This window comes from Oncorhynchus masou, chromosome 17, assembly GCF_036934945.1.
Source record: "Oncorhynchus masou masou isolate Uvic2021 chromosome 17, UVic_Omas_1.1, whole genome shotgun sequence".
NCBI lineage: Eukaryota > Metazoa > Chordata > Actinopteri > Salmoniformes > Salmonidae > Oncorhynchus > Oncorhynchus masou.
This window is the reverse complement of record NC_088228.1, coordinates 18,879,265-18,902,460: the sequence shown is the minus strand read 5'-3', so window position 1 is coordinate 18,902,460 and position 23,196 is coordinate 18,879,265. Positions and strand designations below refer to the sequence as shown.

The following is a 23,196-nucleotide window of genomic DNA, read 5'->3' as shown; positions in this document are numbered from 1 at the left end:
AATAAAACACTATAAAGAGTTTATATAATGTGTCATTACATACCTATTTGAAGGTTTGTGTTGAATTTCAATAGGGTTTTTAGGGCGGTGCTAAAGGGATCTTAGAAGTAAACAGCGGCTTTGAGAATGATGATCGCATGCAATGATGACGCAAAAAAATGACTAGGTATCCCCCCCTTACCCCCGCCACTGTCCATTTTCTTGTTTCTAAAGGATGAGAGAAGTGCTACCCCTGGTGAAGAGAGATTGTAAGACAGAAATAGGTGCTTTATGCGTGCTGTACGTAACATTGCGGCGGAGAGGTCGTTTTTTTCAACTTTTCTCAAATACTATAGAGCCATTACCATGTCGATCAACGCTTGAATAGAACCTAGTTCACACCCCCGATTTTGAAGTCAACACGGTTGCTACAGTCCCATTAGTTTTCTTTGTAGCCTCGTTTGAATGTTGCGGTTGGTCCGTACAATTTTGCATTATGTGTATAACAATCAGTGAATGGAAACTAAGTTCCATCTTGAGTTGATGGGTAGACTACAGTCTGGGATCTGGGAATAATGGTCATTTCAATTGTTGAACCATTGATTCTATTCATGGATAATACAATGTATTTATTTTACCTTTATTTAACCAGGCAAGTCAGTTAAGAACAAATTCTTATTTTCAATGACGGCCTGGGAACAGTGGGTTAACTGCCTGTTCAAGGGCAGAACGACAGATTTGTACCTTGTCAGCTCGGGGGTTTGAACTCACAACCTTCCGGTTACTAGTCCAACGCTCTAACCACTAGGCTACCCTGCCGCCCCATGTACACCAATGTAATTATGTGTCATGCCTCATCTGAGCAGGATCAGATGGTGACAGGGGTCTCATCGGGGGTCAGGCAGCCAGGGAAGACCAGTCTGACTGAGATGAGGTGATTTTTGCAGACACAACACTATTTTCTCTGTGCAGCAAACACTGGACAAGCAAAAAGATTGAAAGACAGTCTGACAAACCTCTAAAGTTGAGGATTGATAAAGGCTTTTCCTGATGACACAAAACAAACTAAAATGTCAGGAAGACCTGGGAGACGCAATTCATGACGACGAATGAATGTTACGTTAGAATGCCCAGTCATGTTCATATAATCTCAGACATAAATTACTGCAGTTTAAGACCATCATAACAGCAACTACAGTTGAAGTTGGAAGTTTACACTTAGGTTGGAATCATTAAAACTAGTTTTTCAACCACTCCACAAATTTCTTGTTAACAAACTATAGTCGGTTAGGACATCTACTTTGTGCATGACGCAAGTAATTTTTCCAACAATTGTTTACAGACAGATTATTTCACTTAGAATTCACTATATAACAATTCCAGTGGGTCAGAAGTTTACATACACTAAGTTGACTGTGCCTTTAAACAGCATGGAAAATTACATACAATTATGTCATAGCTTCAGAAGCTTCTCATAGGCTAATTGACATAATTTGAGTCAACTGGAGGTGTACCTGTGGATGTATTTCAAGGCCTATCTTCAAACTCAGTGCCTCTTTGCTTGACATCAACGGAAAATCAAAAGAAATCAGAAGACCACAGAAAAAAACGTAGACCTCCACAAGTCTGGTTCATCCTTGGGAGTAATTTCCAAATGCCTGAAGGTATCACGTTCATCTGTACAAACAATGGTATGCAATATAAACACCATGGGACAATACGCAATATAAACACCATGAGACAACGCAGCCCGTCATAAGGAAGGAGACGTGTTCTGTCTCCTAGAGATGAACGTAATCTGGTGTGCACATCGATCCCAGAACAACAGCAAAGGACCTTGTGAAGATGCTGGAGGAAACAGGTACAAAAGTATCTATATCCACAGTAAAACAAGTCCTATATTAATTAACATAACCTGAAAGGCCGCTCAGCAAGGAAGAAGCCACTGCTCCAAAACCTCCATAAAAAAGACAGACTACGGTTTGCAACTGCACATGGGGACAAAGATCGTACTTTTTGGAGAAATGTCCTCTGGTCTGATGAAACAAAAATACAACTGTTTGGCAGCATCATGTTGTGAAGGTGCTTTGCTGCAGGAGGGACTGGTGAAGTTCACAAAATAGATGGCAACACGAGGCAGGAAAATTTTATCTCGGCATGTCTACAATTTTTTCCCTGTTTTTTCTTTGCTTGGAAATGTTGATACTGAGACTGTTATCAGAAGAAACAGTGTAACCTAGCATTTATAGGGGCTATGAAATGCATCGCAATTAATAGAAAGGTTGGCTATCCTCCCACAATGGATGGTAGAAATGTCAAATTATGTATCACTAGATTATATTTATTACAAAGCCTTACAGTGCATTTGGAAAGTATTCAGACCCCTTGACTTTTTCCACATTTTGTTACTTTCCAGCCGTATTCTAAAATTGATTAAATTGTGTTTTCCCCCCCATAAATCTACACACAATACTCCATAATGACAAAGCAAAACAGATTTGTAGACATTTTTGCAAATGTATAAAATAAAATAAACTTAAATATCACATTTACATAAGTAGTCAGACCCTTTACTCAGTAGTTTGTTGAAGCACCTTTAGCAGTGATTACAGCCTCAAGTCTTATTGGGTATGACGCTACAAGCTTGGCACAGCTGTATTTGGGGAGTAACTCATTCTTCTCTGCATATCCTCTCAAGCGCTGTCAGGTTAGATGGGCAGCGTTGTTGCACAGATATTTTCAGGTCTCTCCAGAGATATTAAATCGGTTTCAAGTCCAGGCTTTGGCTGGGCCACTCAAGGACATTCAGAGACTTGTCCCAAAGCCACTCCCGTGTTGTCTTGGCTGTGTGCTTTGGGTAGTTGTCCTGTTGGAAGGTGAACTTTCGCCCCAGTCTGAGGTCCTAAGCGCTCTGGAGTAGGTTTTCATCAACGTGCTCTCTGTATTTTGCAACGTTCATCCTTCCCTCGATCCTGACTAGTCTCCCAGTCCCTGCCGCTGAAAAACATCCTCACAGCATAATGCTGCCATCACCATGCTTCACCGTAGGGATGGTGCCAGGTTTCCTCCAGATGTGAAGGTATTCAGGACAAATCTTGGTTTCATCAGACCAGAGAATCTTGTTTCTCATGGTCTGAGAGTCCTTTAGGTGCCTCTTGGCAAACTCGGGCTGTCATGTGCCTTTCACTAAGGAGTGGCTTCTGTCTGGCCACTCTACCATAAAGGCCTGATCGGTGGAGTGCTGCAGATATGGTTATACTTCTGGAAGGTTGTCCGATCTCCACAGAGGAACACTGGAGCTCTGTCAGAGTGACCATCGGGTTCTTGGTCACCTCATTGACCAAGGCCCTTCTCCCCTGACTACTCAGTTTGGCTGGGAGGCCAGATCTAGGAAGAGTCTTGGTGGTCCAAACTTCTTCCATTTAAGAATGATGGAGGCCATTGTGTTCTAGGGGACTTTCAATGCTGCAGAATTGTTTTGCTGCCTTTCCCCAGATCTGTGCCGACACAATCCTGTCTCAGGGGCTCTACAGACAACTCCTTCCACCTCATGGCTTGGATTTTGCTCTGACGTGCACTGTCAACTGTGGGACCTTATATAGACAGGTGTGTGCCTTTCCAAATCATGTCCACTCAATTGAATTTACCACAGGTGGACTCCAATAAAGTTGTAGAAACATCTCAATGATGATCAACCAAAATAGGATGCACCTGAGCTCAATTTTGAGTCTCATATCAAAGGGTCTGAACACTTATGTAAGTAAGGTGAGTGAGCGCGCGTGTTCAATGTAAGGACCAGTTGTGAAGTATTTTTGGCTAAGACTGAGATGTGCAATACAATTATTCATTACAGGGCGAACCACTGTAAAAGCTTCATTACATTTCTGGTTTTCTTTAATTGATTTATCTGGTAAAATATAAATAGTAGGTCATTGAGGAAATGCATTTGACTGTGGAAGAGTAGTATGAATCTCAGGAATGTAACGTTTATGGCCCAGGCATTAGTAGAGTATCTGAAAGTAGCTAAACTCCTGACAAAGATTAAGCCTAGTTCTGGACTAAGAACAACTTTCAATGGAAAATGTATGTCTGGGAAATCAGCCCTGAGAGTGTTGACAATTAGTCCATGTTATTACTCAAAACAAGTATTATGACACAAAAAAAATTGGTTGGCCTGAATTAGTATGGTTCAACTGGTTTCAGTTCTGTTCTCTTCATGAGATAGAGCGGTATAAACCAAGGTGCTTTAAGTCAGTCATTTACCCTGTGTTTTCTTTGACATTCCATTCATTCATAAAGCACATGTACAGTGACCACAAGCTTACTGTACAGCGTAATGTAAACATGGTGTGTTTAGGTAAATTCATCACCTTGGTTAAAGGTGACACAGATACAGTATATTATAGAACATGTATGTATTTGGGACTTGTGGTGAACTGCAGCACACTTATCGGGAGTCAACTGTGGAACATTAATGGAATTCACAGCCAGCGCTGCTGGTAAACTTTAACAAAGATTTAGGGGCACCCTATTCCCTTTATAGTGCACTACTTTTGACTCGAGCCCTTTTGATCAAGACCCATAGGGCTCTAGTCAAAAGTAGAGCATTATGCAGAGTTTCCACCTGAGAATTACCCCAATGTGACGTTTCTGTTTCTATCTCCACGGACCGGCACACACTGACCGGCACACACTGACCGGCACACACGGACCGGCACACACTGACCGGCACACACTGACCGGCACACACGGACCGGCACACACGGACCGGCACACACTGACCGGCACACACGGACCGGCACACACTGACCGGCACACACTGACCGGCACACACTGACCGGCACACACTGACCGGCACACACTGACCGGCACACACGGACCGGCACACACGGACCGGCACACACTGACCGGCACACACTGACCGGCACACACGGACCGGCACACACGGACCGGCACACACTGACCGGCACACACAGACCGGCACACACTGACCGGCACACACGGACGGCACACACTGACCGGCACACACGGACCGGCACACACTGACCGGCACACACTGACCGGCACACACTGACCGGCACACACGGACCGGCACACACTGACCGCACACACTGACCGGCACACACTGACCGGCACACACGGACCGGCACACACTGACCGGCACACACTGACCGGCACACACTGACCGGCACACACTGACCGGCACACACGGACCGGCACACACGGACCGGCACACACGGACCGGCACACACTGACCGGCACACACTGACCGGCACACACTGACCGGCACACACGGACCGGCACACACTGACCGGCACACACGGACCGCACACACTGACCGGCACACACTGACCGGCACACACTGACCGGCACACACTGACCGGCACACACTGACCGGCACACACTGACCGGCACACACGGACCGGCACACACGGACGGCACACACGGACCGGCACACACGGACCGGCACACACTGACCGGCACACACTGACCGGCACACACTGACCGGCACACACTGACCGGCACACACTGACCGGCACACACTGACCGGCACACACTGACCGGCACACACGGACCGGCACACACTGACCGGCACACACAGACCGGCACACACTGACCGGCACACACTGACCGGCACACACTGACCGGCACACACTGACCGGCACACACTGACCGGCACACACTGACCGGCACACACGGACCGGCACACATGTCTCACTGGGTCATGGCCTCGGTGGACCTGCTCTGACTTGGGGGTCAATACCTGGCAACTGGACCTGGCAACTGGTACTTTTCAGCCTCATTTACATAACAATGACTCACTGTGAACATGGGTTAACACCTTTCTATAACTAAAACATCACAAAGCAACTGTCTTGATGATGCAGGGGTTGTTTATTCTGCTCTTTGCAAATCGCCAGTAGTTTATTCTTCCCCAAGTCTTTCGTGTCCCACTCCTGAGCTAACATTAACATAAACACTGGTGACACACTGGTGTTGGGTAAGTCTCAGGTGGAAAATCACCAAATATTATGTAGGGAATATGGTGCCATTTAGGATGCAGCCCGTGTAAGTGAAGGCTATCGCCTGTAGCGTAGGCCTGCTGTTCTCTGATAGGCTTTATGAATTAAGAATGGGACCGTTAAACAGTGCTGTGAACAGAGAGAGAGAGAGAGAGAGAGAGAGAGAGAGTGAGAGAGACAGAAAGAGAGAGACAGAGAGAGAGAGACAGAGAGAGAGAGACAGAGAGAGAGAGACAGAGAGAGAGAGACAGAGAGAGAAAGACAGAGAGAGAGAGAGACAGAGAGAGAGAGACAGAGAGAGAGACAGTGAGAGACAGAGAGAGAGAGGCAGAGAGAGAGGCATAAAGGAGGAAAGAACAGAGGCTGGGGCTACCACAACGCAGGCCACATATCACAGTCACATGTTTGTTTGGAAACACTGGATGCCTGCGGGTGACTAGTGACAGGTGACTGGGGCAGGCAGGAGGGAGGGGGCCATTTTTGTTGTTGTTTCTGTTAGACTTAACAACAGGGATTGAATAGATTTAAGGATTCACTACAGCAACAACACATTTAGATTTGGTCCAAAACAATAGAGTTTTCAGTTTGAGAATATCGGTATGAAGATAATGGGAGAATGATAGAGTAGTCCATTTTAAAAGTAAGCTGTAAAATACTTGCAAAGCTATAACTTTTCCATTTGATTTGCGAAAGGTTTAGAAAATCCCTGAAGAAATAACAACACTTGTTTCCGCTGCTCTCTGTCTCTGTGGCATTTGATACTTTACAAGAGGGCTTCTAAGGATCTAGTCCGGTGATGTCCAAATTAGTATTTACAGTGTTGACCAGATGACTACTGGCTGCCATTCCTTTGTGTGGCTCTCACTACACTAAAAGGATTCTCTTAATATTACTGACTGATAGTTGCTGCAACTACTTTGCACATAAATGCATCTTTGTGTCAACTGAACAGAATGACACTTCCTTTATAAACTCCTAACCCAAAGCAAAACATGCAAATGTCAGAAGAGAGAGAATGAACAAAAACAGCTACTACTCCCAAATGACTGCCTGTATCATCCATCCTGTCACTTAGCAAACACAGCCTGTGTCCAAAATAGCATCTTATCCCTTATATAGTGCACTACCTTTGGCGAGGGCCCATAGGACTCTGGTCAGAAGTAGTGCACTATAAAGGGAGTAGGGCGCCATTTTTGGATGCAGACCCATCAGGCCGTTGTCTAATCTCCCTAATACTGTTCCAACAGACACCCCATTGTTGGGCTACAAAAGTTGACTGTAAGAGTGTAGTGGATGGTGGTGGGTCCAGTTTAGACAAAACGCTGAGCTGCGGAGCTCTGTCTAGGAGAGAAAGGCTCTGTGTCCCAAATGGCACCCTATTCCTTATATAGTGCATTACTTTTGACCAGAGCCCTATGGGTGAGAAAAGTAGCACTGACAGGGCCAGACTGAGGCCAAAGCACCATTAGTATTGTCAATCAGATATGTAACTAATTGCTTCAGTCTTCCCCTGAGAAGACTATTTCTCTGCAACTAAAGAATCCAAGAATCTTACTCAACACCAGACAGGGATGTCAACAAATGAAAATCAGATTGGCAGTAAATGATTTCCTCTGAGCACGTTATTGAAGGCCAATGACACCAATGCTTTGAAATGGGTTATTCATGTGATGAGATGCTCACTGATGGGAATAAATGACTCTCCCTTTACTGGTCAATAAATCAACTAACCACCTCTCGTACTCCTGCCAAGGCTTAATCTGCTAGAAATGATTCATTAGCAGTAAGTGGTAATTTAACTTCTCTCCTTCCTGCAAACTTTGGACATTTCTTTTTGGACAGACACCTTCAATGGTTTAAGGCACACTAATTCCAGGTATAGAGATGATTGGTTTGTGATTACAGTCAAAATTTTATGTAAAAATGCTTACCTTTTCCGCTCTTCAAAACCACCAGTTTTAATAGAGGGGGGTATTAAAAGGAAATAGGACAGCGTCGAAGCATCTCTACATTTGCATAATTTCAGATGAGGCCGGTGTCTACAGACAGAGAAGTAGGAGACAGGAGGGAAGGAATAGGGAGCAAGTGATGGAAGAGAAGAAGAAACAGAAATGGAGTTGAAAGTGGTGGAAAATGTATGAAAGAACAGTGAGATTGTCTGTCCCGTTTCTCCTACTGTGTCAAACTGTACCATAACAGCTAACTTGTACAGTTGGAGTTGAAAGATCACATACACTGAGGCTGGAGTCATTAAAACACGGTTTTCAACCACTCCACTAATGTCTTGTTAACCAACTATAGTTTTGGCAAGTCGGTTAGGACATCTACTTCATGTATGACACAAGTCATTTATCCAACAATTGTTTACAGACAGATTATTTCATTTATAATTCACTACTTATAATTCACTGTATCACAATTCCAGGGGGTCAGAGGTTTACATACACTAAGTTGACTGTGCCTTTAAACAGCTAGAAAAATTCCATTAAATAATGGCATAGCTTTAGAAGCTTATGATAGGCTAATTGGCATAATTTGAGTCAATTGGAGGTGTACCTGTGGATGTATTTCAAGGCCTACCTTCAAACTCAGTGCCTCTTTGCTTGACATCATGGGAAAATCAAAAGAAATCATCCAAGACCTCTGAAAAAGAATTGTACACCTCATCATTCAGACCTCATCAGGTCTGGTTTATCCTTGGGAGCAATTTCCAAATGCCTGAAGGTACCACGTCCATCTGGACAAACAATAGTACGCAAGTATAAACACCATGGGACCACGCAGCCATCACACTGCTCAGGAAGGAGATGCGTTCTGTCTCCTAGAGATGAACGTACTTTGGTACGAAAAGTGCACATCGATCCCAGAACAACAGCAAAGGCCCTTGTGAAGATGCTGGAGGCAACAGGTACAAAAGTATCTATATCCACAGTAAAACAAGTCCTATATTAACATAACCTGAAAGGCCGCTCAGCAAGGAAGAAGCCACTGCTCCAAAACCGCCATAAAAAAGCCAGACTACAGTTTGCAACTGCACATGGGGACAAAGATTGTACTTTTTGGAGAAATGTCCTCTGGTCTGATGAAACAAAAATAGAACTGTTTGGCCATAATGACCATCGTTATGTTTGGAGGAAAAAGGGGAGGCTTGCAAGAAGAACACCATCCCAACTGTGAAGCACGGGAGTGGCAGCATCATGTTGTGGGGGTGCTTTGCTGCAGGAGGGTCTGGTGCACTTTACAAAATATATGGCATCATGAGGTAGGAAAATTATGTGGATATATTGAAGCAACATCTCAAGACATCAGTCAAGAAGTTAAAGCTTGTTCGCAAATGGGTCTTCCAAATGGACAATGACCCAAAGCATACTTCCAAAGTTGTGGCAAAATGGCTTAAGGACAACAAAGTCAAGGTATCGGAGTGGCCATCACAAAGCCCTGACCTCAATCCTATAGAAAATGTGTGAGCACAACTGAAAAAGCGTGTGCGAGCAAGGAGGCCTACAAACCTGACTCAGTTACACCAGCTCTGTCAGGAGGAATGGGCCAAAATTCACCCAACTTATTGTGGGAAGCTTGTGGAAGGCTACCCAAAATGTTTGACCCAAGTTAAACTATTTGAAGGCAATGCTACCAAATACTAATTGAGAGTATGTAAACTTCTGACCCACTAAGAATGAAATAAAGAAAGAAAGAAATAAAAGCTGAAATAAATCATTCTCTCTACTATTATTCTGACATTTAAAATTAAATGTGAAATAAAGTGGTGATGCTGACTGACCTAAGATGGGAAATTATTACTAGGATTAAATGTCAGGAACCTGAGTTTAAATATATTTGGCTAAGGTGTATGTAAACTCCCGACTTCAGCTGTATATCTCAACAGAGCTGAAGCACAAAGAGCTTGTGTTACATTACAAGACATTTTCTTCAAGGCATAAGCAGTGAGCACCATCTTATATCTGATAATAAACCAGTCTATTTGACATATATAAGCAGTGATAAATGTAAGAGAGAATAAAGACAGTTGAGGAAAGGGTTTGTAGTTTTAAAAATGCTGCATCTTACTTCCTGTTGACTACTCCATGTACAATGCACACGCTGGTCACATGGGGGGAGAGAATAACATGGCAAGGGACTCATGCAGAGTCATAATAATATATAGACCGTTTCTGACCATATAATCAATAAAGGATGTTCCTTCTGCACCAAATAATTAGTGCAATGAATGGTATCTAGCCACTGCATTGATAAATACAAGAAGAGGACATGTTTAGAACACCTCCAGAAGGCTACAGGAGTTCTTCCCCATTACATTCAAGATGATATCACTCATCATCAATTACTTCCAAGTAATGAGCTACAAGTCGACTTCAAAGCACCCAGCATGTTAGGTCAGTGCGTCCCAAATGGCACCCTATTCCCTATATATTGTGCTACATTTGACCAGAGCCCTATGGGGAATAGGGTTCCATTTGGGACGCAAGCTGTGTCTTAGCTCACCCAACCCTGAGAGCCCATTATGGACTTAATAACAAGATACCATTACACAAACCCCACAGAGAGAAGAGAGACGAGACTCCCTGCATCTATAAACTTAAATAGGAGCGTCAGCTGATGCCTGCCTGGCGCCCTGGTCTGCAGAATGAGCAATCATCTTAAGGCAGGATTCAGGAACACAGTAAGCTTTGTGTGACAGAGAGAACATAAGACTGCGTTGTCGTCATCCCCCCCGTCCCCCCCATCTCTCCCTGAGAGTGTCTATTTCTTTGTGACCATCTCTCTCTCTCCCTACCTCTTTCTCTCTCTCTTTCTCTACAAAATAAGTTTTCGCTCAAAGATATTATTCAAATTTTAACAAGAGAGAAATTATATTTATTCTAGGATATTTCCTGAATATAGGACACAGGATCGTTGGTATTGAACATGTTGTCTTCTATACTCAGGTAATGACAAAAAAGGGCCTTGCCAGTCGGCACCATTCTCAACAGAATAATTGTCCCAAATGGCATCCTATTCTCTATACATTGAACTACTTTTGACCAGAGCCCAGACACTTGTGAAAGGTAGTGCACTGTAAGGGGTGCGTACTGGTGGCAGAGAAGTCAGGTGCAGGAGAGCAAAAACGGTGTTACAACGGTGCAGTATAAAAATCACCGTAAACAGAACAATCAATACAATGAGTACAAAACCCGTCGCACACCAGAATAACGCGCACAAGCACTTACAATAAACAATTCTGGACAAGGACATGGGGGGAACAGAGGGTTAAATACACAACATGTAATGATGGAATTGAAACCAGGTGTGTGGGAAGACAAGACAAATGGAAAATGAAAAGTGGATCGATGATGGCTAGAAGACCGGCGACGCCGACCACCAAATGCCGCCCGAACAAGGAGAGGAACCAACTTCGGCCGAAGTCTTGACAGCACTATAAGGGGAATGGGGTACCATTTGTCATGTGCATATGTGAGGCAGATCCACCCAGGAGTCATCTCTGGACAAAGTAAGACATGCTCTGAATTTCTTCAAAAGCAGCCTGCCTGCCTGGCCCGTCAGTCTGAAATCTAATCTTAGTATCAGCCAAGAGATCAGTTCATACAGGGCAAGCATGGGGTTTGAAATAGTGTGATGACCCCTGCTTAAAAACACAGGATGGAGAGAGTCACCTTAGGAAAGGGCCACAAAGCCATAAATGGGATGTGACATAACCCAGGCTGCCCGAGTCAGACATAACATACCCCAGGCTGCCCGAGTCAGACATCACATAACCCAGACTGCCCGGGTCAGACATCACATAACCCAGGCTGCCCGGGTCAGACATAACATAACCCAGGCTGCCCGAGTCAGACATCACATAACCCAGGCTGCCCGGGTCAGACATCACATAACCCAGGCTGCCCGGGTCAGACATAACATAACCCAGGCTGCCCGAGTCAGACATCACATAACCCAGGCTGCCCGGGTCAGACATAACATAACCCAGGCTGCCCGAGTCAGACATCACATAACCCAGACTGCCCGGGTCAGACATCACATAACCCAGACTGCCCGGGTCAGACATCACATAACCCAGGCTGCCCGAGTCATACATCACATAACCCAGGCTGCCCGAGTCATACATAACATAACCCAGACTGCCCGGGTCAGACATCACATAACCCAGGCTGCCCGAGTCAGACATCACATAACCCAGGCTGCCCGAGTCATACATAACATAACCCAGACTGCCCGGGTCAGACATAACATAACCCAGACTGCCCGGGTCAGACATCACATAACCCAGGCTGCCCGAGTCATACATAACATAACACAGGCTGCCCGAGTCAGACATCACATAACCCAGACTGCCCGGGTCAGACATCACATAACCCAGGCTGCCCGAGTCATACATAACATAACCCAGACTGCCCGGGTCAGACATCACATAACCCAGACTGCCCGGGTCAGACATCACATAACCCAGGCTGCCCGAGTCAGACATAACATAACACAGGCTGCCCGAGTCAGACATCACATAACCCAGGCTGCCCGAGTCAGACATAACATAACCCAGACTGCCCGGGTCAGACATCACATAACCCAGGCTGCCCGAGTCAGACATCACATAACCCAGACTGCCCGGGTCAGACATCACATAACCCAGACTGCCCGGGTCAGACATCACATAACCCAGGCTGCCCGAGTCATACATCACATAACCCAGGCTGCCCGAGTCATACATAACATAACCCAGACTGCTCGGGTCAGACATCACATAACCCAGGCTGCCCGAGTCAGACATCACATAACCCAGGCTGCCCGGGTCATACATAACATAACCCAGGCTGCCCGGGTCAGACATAACATAACCCAGACTGCCCGGGTCAGACATCACATAACCCAGGCTGCCCGAGTCATACATAACATAACACAGGCTGCCCGAGTCAGACATCACATAACCCAGGCTGCCCGGGTCAGACATAACATAACCCAGGCTGCCCGAGTCATACATAACATAACCCAGACTGCCCGGGTCAGACATCACATAACCCAGAATACCCGGGTCAGACATCACATAACCCAGGCTGCCCGAGTCATACATAACATAACACAGGCTGCCCGAGTCAGACATCACATAACCCAGGCTGCCCGGGTCAGACATCACATAACCCAGGCTGCCCGAGTCAGACATAACATAACACAGGCTGCCCGAGTCAGACATCACATAACCCAGACTGCCCGGGTCAGACATCACATAACCCAGGCTGCCCGAGTCATACATCACATAACCCAGGCTGCCCGAGTCAGACAACACATAACCCAGACTGCCCGGGTCAGACAACACATAACCCAGGATGCCCGGGTCAGACAACACATAACCCAGGCTGCCCGAGTCAGACATCACATAACCCAGACTGCCCGGGTCAGACATCACATAACCCAGAGTGCCCGAGTCATACATAACATAACCCAGATTGCCCGAGTCAGACATAACATAACCCAGGCTGCCCGAGTCATACATCACATAACCCAGGCTGCCCGAGTCAGACAACACATAACCCAGACTGCCCGGGTCAGACATAACATAACCCAGACTGCCCGAGTCAGACATAACATAACCCAGACTGCCCGGGTCAGACATCACATAACCCAGAGTGCCCGAGTCATACATAACATAACCCAGATTGCCCGAGTCAGACATAACATAACCCAGGCTGCCCGAGTCATACATCACATAACCCAGACTGCCCGGGTCAGACATCACATAACCCAGACTGCCCGGGTCAGACAACACATAACCCAGACTGCCCGGGTCAGACATCACATAACCCAGAGTGCCCGAGTCATACATAACATAACCCAGATTGCCCGAGTCAGACATAACATAACCCAGGCTGCCCGAGTCATACATCACATAACCCAGACTGCCCGGGTCAGACATCACATAACCCAGACTGCCCGGGTCAGACAACACATAACCCAGACTGCCCGGGTCAGACATCACATAACCCAGACTGCCCGGGTCAGACATCACATAACCCAGACTGCCCGGGTCAGACAACACATAACCCAGACTGCCCGGGTCAGACAACACATAACCCAGAGTGCCCGAGTCATACATAACATAACCCAGACTGCCCGGGTCAGACAACACATAACCCAGACTGCCCGGGTCAGACATCACATAACCCAGACTGCCCGGGTCAGACATCACATAACCCAGACTGCCCGGGTCAGACAACACATAACCCAGACTGCCCGGGTCAGACAACACATAACCCAGACTGCCCGGGTCAGACAACACATAACCCAGACTGCCCGGGTCAGACAACACATAACCCAGACTGCCCGGGTCAGACAACACATAACCCAGACTGCCCGGGTCAGACAACACATAACCCAGACTGCCCGGGTCAGACAACACATAACCCAGACTGCCCGGGTCAGACAACACATAACCCAGACTGCCCGGGTCAGACTCAGGCTTCTCCTTCAAACAGGACTAAACCCAAACTTATACAAACACAACTTTTATGGCTTGTTGAAGTCTTCATAAGTCCTTTATAGACTAATTCTTCATAAGTTGTAGGGTCGTTTCACGAAGAGTACAATTTAAGTGTCTGTCATATTAAAAGTAAATATGTGCAGCACCAATATTAAATAAAACAATGATGTTATACTAAATGAAGTTTACTAATTATACCACATGGAAATTCAATGAATCAATTGATTTAAATCAAATTAATTGTCTTTTTTTTTTACACACTTAATGCCAACATTTCTTCAAGTTGTTACCATCATTGCAAAGCCCTAGATATGTTCTTGCTTTGTCAGTCATTTCTGAAGATGATTATTTATTTAATATTATTAGTGAATAATTTACATCTGTCCATCATTTTAAGGTCAACCCTGTTATGTGAACAGAACTCTCATTTTATTATGGTGAAACTATTCCATTTTAAATTATTTTTTCAAATAAAAAATATTTAAATAATAGTGTAGAAGCTGGTTCTACTACTTTTAGACATTTTCTGGTGTTTGAGCTGAGCGAGTCGAGCATAACACATCAACCCTGTTGCCCATAGTTAGGCTAGAAATATTTTAACAATGTCATTTTTGGGGTGAAGCTTACATTCAATTGCTACTCCCGGTTGCCACAACAAGCTTCCATCTCCCCCGTCACAAGGAGATTTATGGCAGATTATGATGAAAACCTCAACCCTGTTAAGTTCAAACCTTGTACGTTCAATCCTGTTACATTCAACCCTGTTACATTCAACCCTGTTACTTTATTGGCACTTACTATTGTCACTTTTTTTATTCAACACCTGGGGCCTTGCTGATAGGAATATGCATATATTATAAATTACCAATAAAGGTCCCACACTAGTTTTTTATGAAGTTGAACATGTGCTCATTACATCAGAATGTCATGTTTTTTTACCAAGTTACATGACACAAAATGTACTCTATTCGTGGAACGACCCTGTAGTTCTTTTAAAAGAGGGACCCAGAACTATTTTGACAAGAGTATTCTAATAACAAATACTGAGATTTAGTCCATGAGAGTCTTGGGGTTAACAGTCCATCCTTTCAGAAGTGAATAACCCTCTTTATAGTGTCTCATAAGACTCCCCATCTCTAAATGAAGGCATTAGTTTGTCTCTCTCAGTAGTGATTTGTCCCGCTGGGCATGTAATTTGCATCTACAGGCTTCAGCTGCTGCTGTGGTAAGACAGCTTCAGATAACACTCACACACACAACTGCTGTGGTAGGACAGCGACAGACAGCCCCCTGATCAGTCTGCTGTTCAGAAGCACATCGCCATCCTGTCTGTGACCTCGCTCGCAGACCTCGTCCGAAATAGCAACCTATTCCCTATATAGTGCACTACTTTTGACCAGGGCTCTGGATGCTGTCTGACAGACACCCAACATTGTATAAGCTGCCTTAATTTAGCTGGAACCCAGGAAGAGGAGCTGCTGCTTTGGCAGCAGCTAATGGGGATCCATAATAAATACAAACACATTCACCAATACGCTCCTTTCAAATCACGAAATGAGCAGTCCCCAGTATCTCTCTCTGTCAGTCTCTCTTTAATCTCCCTCCCTCTATTTTTTTCCTCACCATCCATATGTGTAGTAGATGGATACTCTGTGTCACATTGCTCTCGTCTTCAAGCTAAATCTCAAAAGCAGAGGTGTTATCGGTGGTGTTTCTAGGGACTTGCAAGGCTGCTCCAGAATAACATGCTGGGTGCATTAAACCCACACCACCAGATTATGGGTTTGCTGTTCTGTCCATTCCAGCTCTCAGAAGTAAGAGCCAAGGCAGAGTGAGACAGCCTATAATTAAAACTGTACAGACAGTCACAGCTTCTATCCACCACTGTAGGTTCACTGTGGCTTGGACATACCCCGTGTTTGAATTGGACCGGTACACACCGGTACCACCACCTCAAAATATTCTACTGCTTGAGTAACAGAATGAATATCTTATAGAATATTGGATCAAATATTGTGGAGTACTGTCACCTAAATATATACAATACTGGGCTGGACACAAAGTGAGTACCGGCCTATATTTAAATCCACTTTAAGCACTGGACATACCCATAAGAAATACTGATGAATCTTCAGTGGCCTGATGTGGTGATAGGGAATGGAGGAAACCCCAATAGTAGTTGATGCCAAATGTGCAGACTTTGCAGTTGATGGATTTTCAGACATGCGCGTTGCAGAGCAGACCTTACAATATTCCACTTCAGAGAATTGAATCTCTACATGAGTCGGTCCAGCTTGAGTAGGTTATACCCATTTACACTTTGAGAGTAAATGTATCAATTTTTAATATATGTTTCAATAAAGAGTGCTATACCATGCCACCGTTGGTGTGTCTTTCATGCTCCAAGTGAAAACAAAGAGAAGCATTTATGAACAGGATGTTGTCTGCTCTGGTGCACCAAGGCTGTCCCCCAAATGGCACACTATTCCCTATAGTGCACCACTTTTGACTAGGACCTATAAAGGCTCAGTCTACGGTCAAAAGTAGTGCTCTTTAATGGGAATAGGGTGCTATTTGGGACAACCCATATTTCAACATGTCACATGGGACTGAGAGGCAGACTGGATGCCCATGCTGCCTGCCCCCATGTATAGAAATACCTATGTAATAACATATGTAACAACATACATTCAGATAATCTGGCTGGCCTAATATATGCATTAAGTCAATCACAGAGATCCATTGCCAGGGGGAGGAGAAAGCCTTGCTGATTGGAATATGCATTTATTATAAATTACCAATAAAGGTCCCACACTAGTAAATGTTGCCAACATGCAGCCTGGTCTCATACACTAGATGTAACATAGTAAATATAAATCCTGGATACTAAAATTAGTATGGTATGTTACATTTGGTATGGTTATATAAGACAGCTGGTTACTTAAGGCAAAACAAATAAATAGGGTGGTTGATCAGGCATATAACACTAACGTCTAGAAAACTGAAGGTTGCGAGTTCGAATCTCATCAGTCAACTTTAGCATTTTTGCTAATTATCCAACCTTTCAACTACATACTACTTTTTAGCTACTTTGCAACTACTTACTGTGTTAGCTAACCCTTCCCCTAACATGAACCCTTTTAACTAACCCCTCATATAACCCTAACCTTAACCCTTTAGCTAAATCTTCTCCTAACCTTGCTAACGTTAGCCACCTAGCCAGAATTTCTAACATATTATACGAAATGGGTGATGGACATCTACAAATGAATGCATACCATATGAAACTTAAAATACATTAAATGGAGTGTCTTGGTTTCCGTACTGAATAATACGGTAATGAAACAAGCAGGGAGCAGGGCTCGAAACCTCGACCTTCGAGCCCGAGGTCCGACGCGCTATCGACTGTGCCGCAAGGCAGAGTGCACTTCCTTGCCTATAAACCCAGTGTATTATAAACCCAGAGTCGTTACAATACGAAATACCCTGAGACCAGGTTGCAGCGACATGTTATATTTATAGCCTATTTGGCAAGCCAAACCAATAAAACATTCAGTGTGAACTTTAAAATGTTGAGTCGTGTTTCAAAACACTCACCACCATCACACGAGAACATTAAACATTAATAGGTCTACATTAGGCAATTATTTTATACTTTACCGTCGACATTCTCTCGGTCGCTGATGTGCTGCAGGTTGCAGCCCGTATCCTCCCTACTCAACTCCGGCTCGGTGTTGTACGACTCCAGCCTCGAATGAGCATTTCTTCGGAGCTTCGGACTTGAAGACACACAGCAAGAGGTCGTGCTCCCCATCTTTCCAATGCGTTACAATGTTGCTATTACCTATTGGAAGAATGACACCGGTAGTTCAAATCGCTACTGAAGCGGGGAGGAAGATCAAAGCAACGAGGGTGAAACCACCGCCGCGACCAGCACATGAATACACTGTCATTGATAAATCCTCCAACAACATCTGCAACTAAGCAGATAAATGTTTCGCATTTTACACTGTAAACTGTTTTTAGCCAGCCTACCTTCTTCAAAGTAAATCAATTAAGCTTCCACAGTCGGCCAAGACCACGCATTAACCACGCTTTTGAACATGACTAACGTTCATTTTTAAATCATCCATGCCTGACGAGGAGGAGACATCGTCGTTTTTATCAGTTGTGTAAAGGGAATGTAAATGGAGCTCTGCGATACACATGATCGTGAAGGCAACACAGTTGTAGCTTGAAAAGGTTCCGGTTCAAGTGGGTGGTTACAATTTAGCTCAGAACCTCTTGTCGGGATCACATCAGAGACACATATTCCCAGATCACACAGACCCACAAAGAATTCTATAAACTCCCATATCTTTTAGGCGAAATACAGCCATGTGTAATCACAGCAGCAACATATGTGGCACGTTGCCATGAGAAAAGGGCAACCAATGGAGCACAAACAACATCGTAAATACCACCAATATCTTTCTGTTAATTTAATTCAATTCAAAAGGCTTTATTGGCATGGGAAACATGTTTACATTGCAAAAGCAAGTGAAATAGATCATAAACAAAAGTGAAACAAATAATATAAAAATGAATAGTAAATATACTCAAAAGTTCCAAAGGAATATACATTTCAAATGTCATATTATATTATACTGTGTTGTAAAGATGTGCAATTAGTTAAAGTACAAAAGGCAAAATAAATAAACAAACATTATTTATCTTTCCCCACTATTCTTACTACAATTATTTACTCATTACTAAAACACTGCACATAGCTGATATTATAAACTGTGTGGTTCCAGCCCTGAATGCTGATTTGCTGACAGCCGTGGTATATCAGACCTTATACCAGGGGTATGGCAAAACATGTATTTTTACTGCTCTAATTATGTTGGTAACCAGTTTATAATAGCAATAAGGCACCCCGGGGGTCTGTGGTGTATGGCCAATATACCATGGCTAAGGGTTGCATTGTGCATAAGAACAGCCCTTAGCAATGGTATAATGGCCATATACCACACCCCCTCGTGCCTTATTGCTCAGGACTACCTGGCATGATGACTCCTTGCTGTCCCCAGCCCACCTGGCCGTGCTGCTGCTCCAGTTTCAACTGTTCTGCAAGTGATTACAATTATTTGACCATGCTGGTCATTTCTGAACATTTGAACATCTTGGCCATGTTCTGTTATAATCTCCACCCGGCACAGCCAGAAGAGGACTGGCCACCCCTCATAGCCTGGTTCATCTCTAGGTTTCTTCCTATATTTTGGCCTTTCTTGTCACGTTCGGACCTTAGTTCCTTTGTTTTGTCTTTTGTTTTAGTATGGTCAGGGCGTGAGTTGGGTGGGTTGTCTCTGTTAGTTTTTCTATGATTTTCTGTTTCTGTGTTTGGCCTGATATGGTTTTCAATCAGAGGCAGCTGTCTATCGTTGTCCCTGATTGAGAACCATATTTAGGTAGCCTGTTTTCCATTGTGTTTTGTGGGTGGTTATTTTCAGTCTTTGTGTGTCTGCACCAGACAGAACTGTTTCGGTTGTTTCTTTCTTGTTTTTGTTATTCAGTGTTCAGTTTGGATTATTATTAAATAAGATGAACACTAACAACGCTGCGTTTTGGTCCTCTCCGTCTTCCACCCAAGACAGCCGTTACATTTCTAGGGAGGTTTTCCTAGCCACCGTGCTTCTACACCTGCATTGCTTGCTGTTTGGGGTTTTAGGCTGGGTTTCTGTACAGCACTTTGAGATATCAGCTGATGTACGAAGGGCTATATAGATTAATTGGATTTGATTGCTTAAATATAACACTTGAAATGTCTGTTTTTAAACTTTTTTGAGTGCCATGTTTACTGTTAATTTCTAATACTTTGTGTGTGTGTGTGTGTGTGTGTGCGCAGGGGCAGACTTAGCAATTTGGAGTCCCTGGGCAAATAAAAATAGACCAAATCCGATGTGGCTTTGTGTCACTACAATATAACAACAGTAGTATGGATAACTCATTATTCCAAAAGCCTTATACAGCCTAGAATGGATAGATGAGGTGAGCATTGGCTCCACAGAAATCTGTCTTGTAAATCGTGAACTCACTGACATGAAGCTCGGGAACTTAAAAATATACCCATGCACAGATAAGGATTAGACAAAAGGAACCTTACACATTTCAAGTCGGAAGTTCACATACACTTAGGTTGGAGTCATTAAAACTTTTTTTGAACCACTCCACACATTTCTTGTTAACAAAATAGAGTTTTGGCAAGTCGGTTAGGACATCTACTTTGTGCATGACACAATTTTTCCATCAATTGTTTACAGACAGATTATTTCACTGTATCACAATTCAATTCCAGTGGGTCAGAAGTTTACCGACACTAAAAAAAGTGCAAATCAATCCCAGAACAACAGCAAACAACCTTGTGAAGATGCTGGAGGAAACAGGTACAAAAGTATCCATATCCACAGTAAAACAAGTCCTATATCGACATAACCTGAAAGGCTGCATAGAAAGGAATCAATCAATCAAATGTATTTATAAAGCCCTTCTTACATCAGCTGATGTCACAAAGTGCTGTACAGAAACCCAGCCTAAAACCCCAAAAAGCAAGCAATGGAGGTGTAAAAGCACGGTGGCTAGGAAAAACTCCATAAAAAGGCCAGAACCTAGGAAGAAACCTAGAGAGGAACCAGGCTATGAGGGGTAGTCAGTCCTCTTCTGGCTGTGCCGGGTGGAGATTATAACAGAACATGGCCAAGATGTTAAAATGTTCATAGATGACCAGCATGGTCAAATAATAATAATCAGAGTGGTTGTCGAGGGTGCAACATGTCAGCGCCTCAGGAGTAAATGTCAGTTGGCTTTTCATAGCCGATCATTCAGAGTATCTCTATCGCTCCTGCTGTCTCTAGAGAGTTGAAAACAGCAGGTCTTGAACAGGTAGCACGTCCGGTGAACAGGTCAGGGTTCCTTAGCCGCAAACAGAACAGTTGAAACTGGAGCAACAGCATGGCCAGGTGTGCTGGGGACAGCAAGTAGTCATCAGGCCACGTAGTCCTGAGGCATGGTCCTAGGGCTCAGGTCCTCCGAGAGAGAGAGAAAGAAAGAAAGAGAGAAAGAAAGAAAGAAAGAGAGAGAATTAGAGAGAGCATACTTAAATTCACACAGGACAAGACAAGATAAATTCTCCAGATATAACAGACTGACCCGAGCCCCCCAACACATAATCTCCTGCAGCAAAAATACTGGAGGCTGAGACAGCAAAGCACCTCCACAACATGATGCTGCCACCTCCGTGCTTCACGGTTGGGAAGGAAGAAACCACTGCTCCAAAACCGCCATAAAAAAGCCAGACTACGGTTAGCAACTGCAAATGGGGACAAAGATCGTACTTTTTGGAGAAATGTCCTCTGGTCTGATGAAACAAAAATAGAACTGTTTGGCCATCATGACCATCGTTATGTTTGGAGGAAAAAGGGGTAACCTCGCAAGCAGAAGAACACCATCCCAACCGTGAAGTACGGAGGTGGCAGCATCATGTTGTGGGGGTGCTTTGCTGCAGGAGGGACTGGTACACTTCACAAAATAGACGACATCATGAGGTAGGAAAATTATGTGGGTATATTGAAGCAACATCTCAAGACATCAGTCAGGAAGTTAAAGCTTGTTTGCAAATGGGTCTTCCAAATGGACAATGACCCCAAGCGTACTTCCAAAGTTGTGGCAAAATGGCTTAAGGACAACAAAGTCAAGGTATTGGAGTGGCCATCACAAAGCCCTGACCTTAATTCAATAGAAAATGTGTGGGCAGAACTGAAAAAGCATGTGCGAGCAAGGAGGCCTACAAACCTGACTCAGTTGCAACAGTTCTGTCAGGAGGAATGGGCCAAAATTCACCCAACTTATTGTGGGAAGCTTGTGGAAGGCTACCCGAAATGTTTGACCCAAGTTTAACAATTTAAAAGCAATTCTACCAAATACTAATTGAGTGTATGTAAACTTCTGACCCACTGAGAATGTGATGAAATAAATAAAAGCTGAAATAAATCATTCTCTCTAACATTATTCTGACATTTCACATTCTTAAAATAACGTAGTGATCCTAACTGACCTAAGACAGGGAATTTCTACTAGGATTAAATGTCAGGAATTGTGAAAAACTGAGTTTAAATGTATTTGACTAAGGTGTATGTAAACTTCCGACTTCAATGTACGTTTCAATACGAAAGTATGAACGTGATAGAGAAGTGCAGGTGTTCCCTCATTTACAGACCGAATGTCATTTGAGATGCAATCAAATATAGATGCAATATCTGTTTTAAGTTGTGATATATCTCAACCAGAGATGTTTTATTGTCATGTATGTTACAGCCCTTGTAAGTAGTTTTGGCTCAACTACATTTAAGAGCTTTAAGATCTTTGATGTAATAATGCCCTCTGTCCACAAGAGGCCAGTGTGGATCAACTATCCGTGAAGGTAGTGGCTTCAGGATTGACCACTGGAGGGCGCAATTTCCTGTAGTGGAAATTTCCACTTCAACCAGACAGTAGGAACTACAGTAAGATGTTGCAATGCTGGTAATAAAATATTAAACATACACCCACCTCAAGTTGTTCAACTTCTCAATTTTGATAGGTCCTATCTGATGGGTGCAATCCTCATATAGTAAGCATTGTAGGCAAGGTGCTAAATACAGTAGTTGTTGATTTTCCGTATGACAA

General features: G+C 44.0%; 1 protein-coding gene across 4 annotated transcripts in view; it reads right to left on the bottom strand.

Moving 5' to 3' along the window:
- The window catches only part of LOC135558645 (cyclin-Y-like), a 37,077-nt gene extending 18,312 nt beyond the window's left edge, over positions 1–18,765 (bottom strand). For 2 of the 4 annotated variants that reach the window (XM_064992615.1, XM_064992616.1), the window contains exons 1-2: positions 18,529–18,765; positions 18,154–18,337 (exon numbers count right to left, since the gene is read on the bottom strand). In XM_064992615.1, coding sequence (XP_064848687.1) covers positions 18,154–18,307 — 154 coding nt within the window. In that variant the 5' untranslated portion in view covers positions 18,308–18,337; positions 18,529–18,765. The remainder of the gene's footprint in view (positions 1–18,153; positions 18,338–18,528) is intronic. The other 2 variants (XM_064992617.1, XM_064992618.1) reach the window with 2 other exon arrangements.
- Between the last annotated feature and the right edge of the window lie 4,431 nt (positions 18,766–23,196).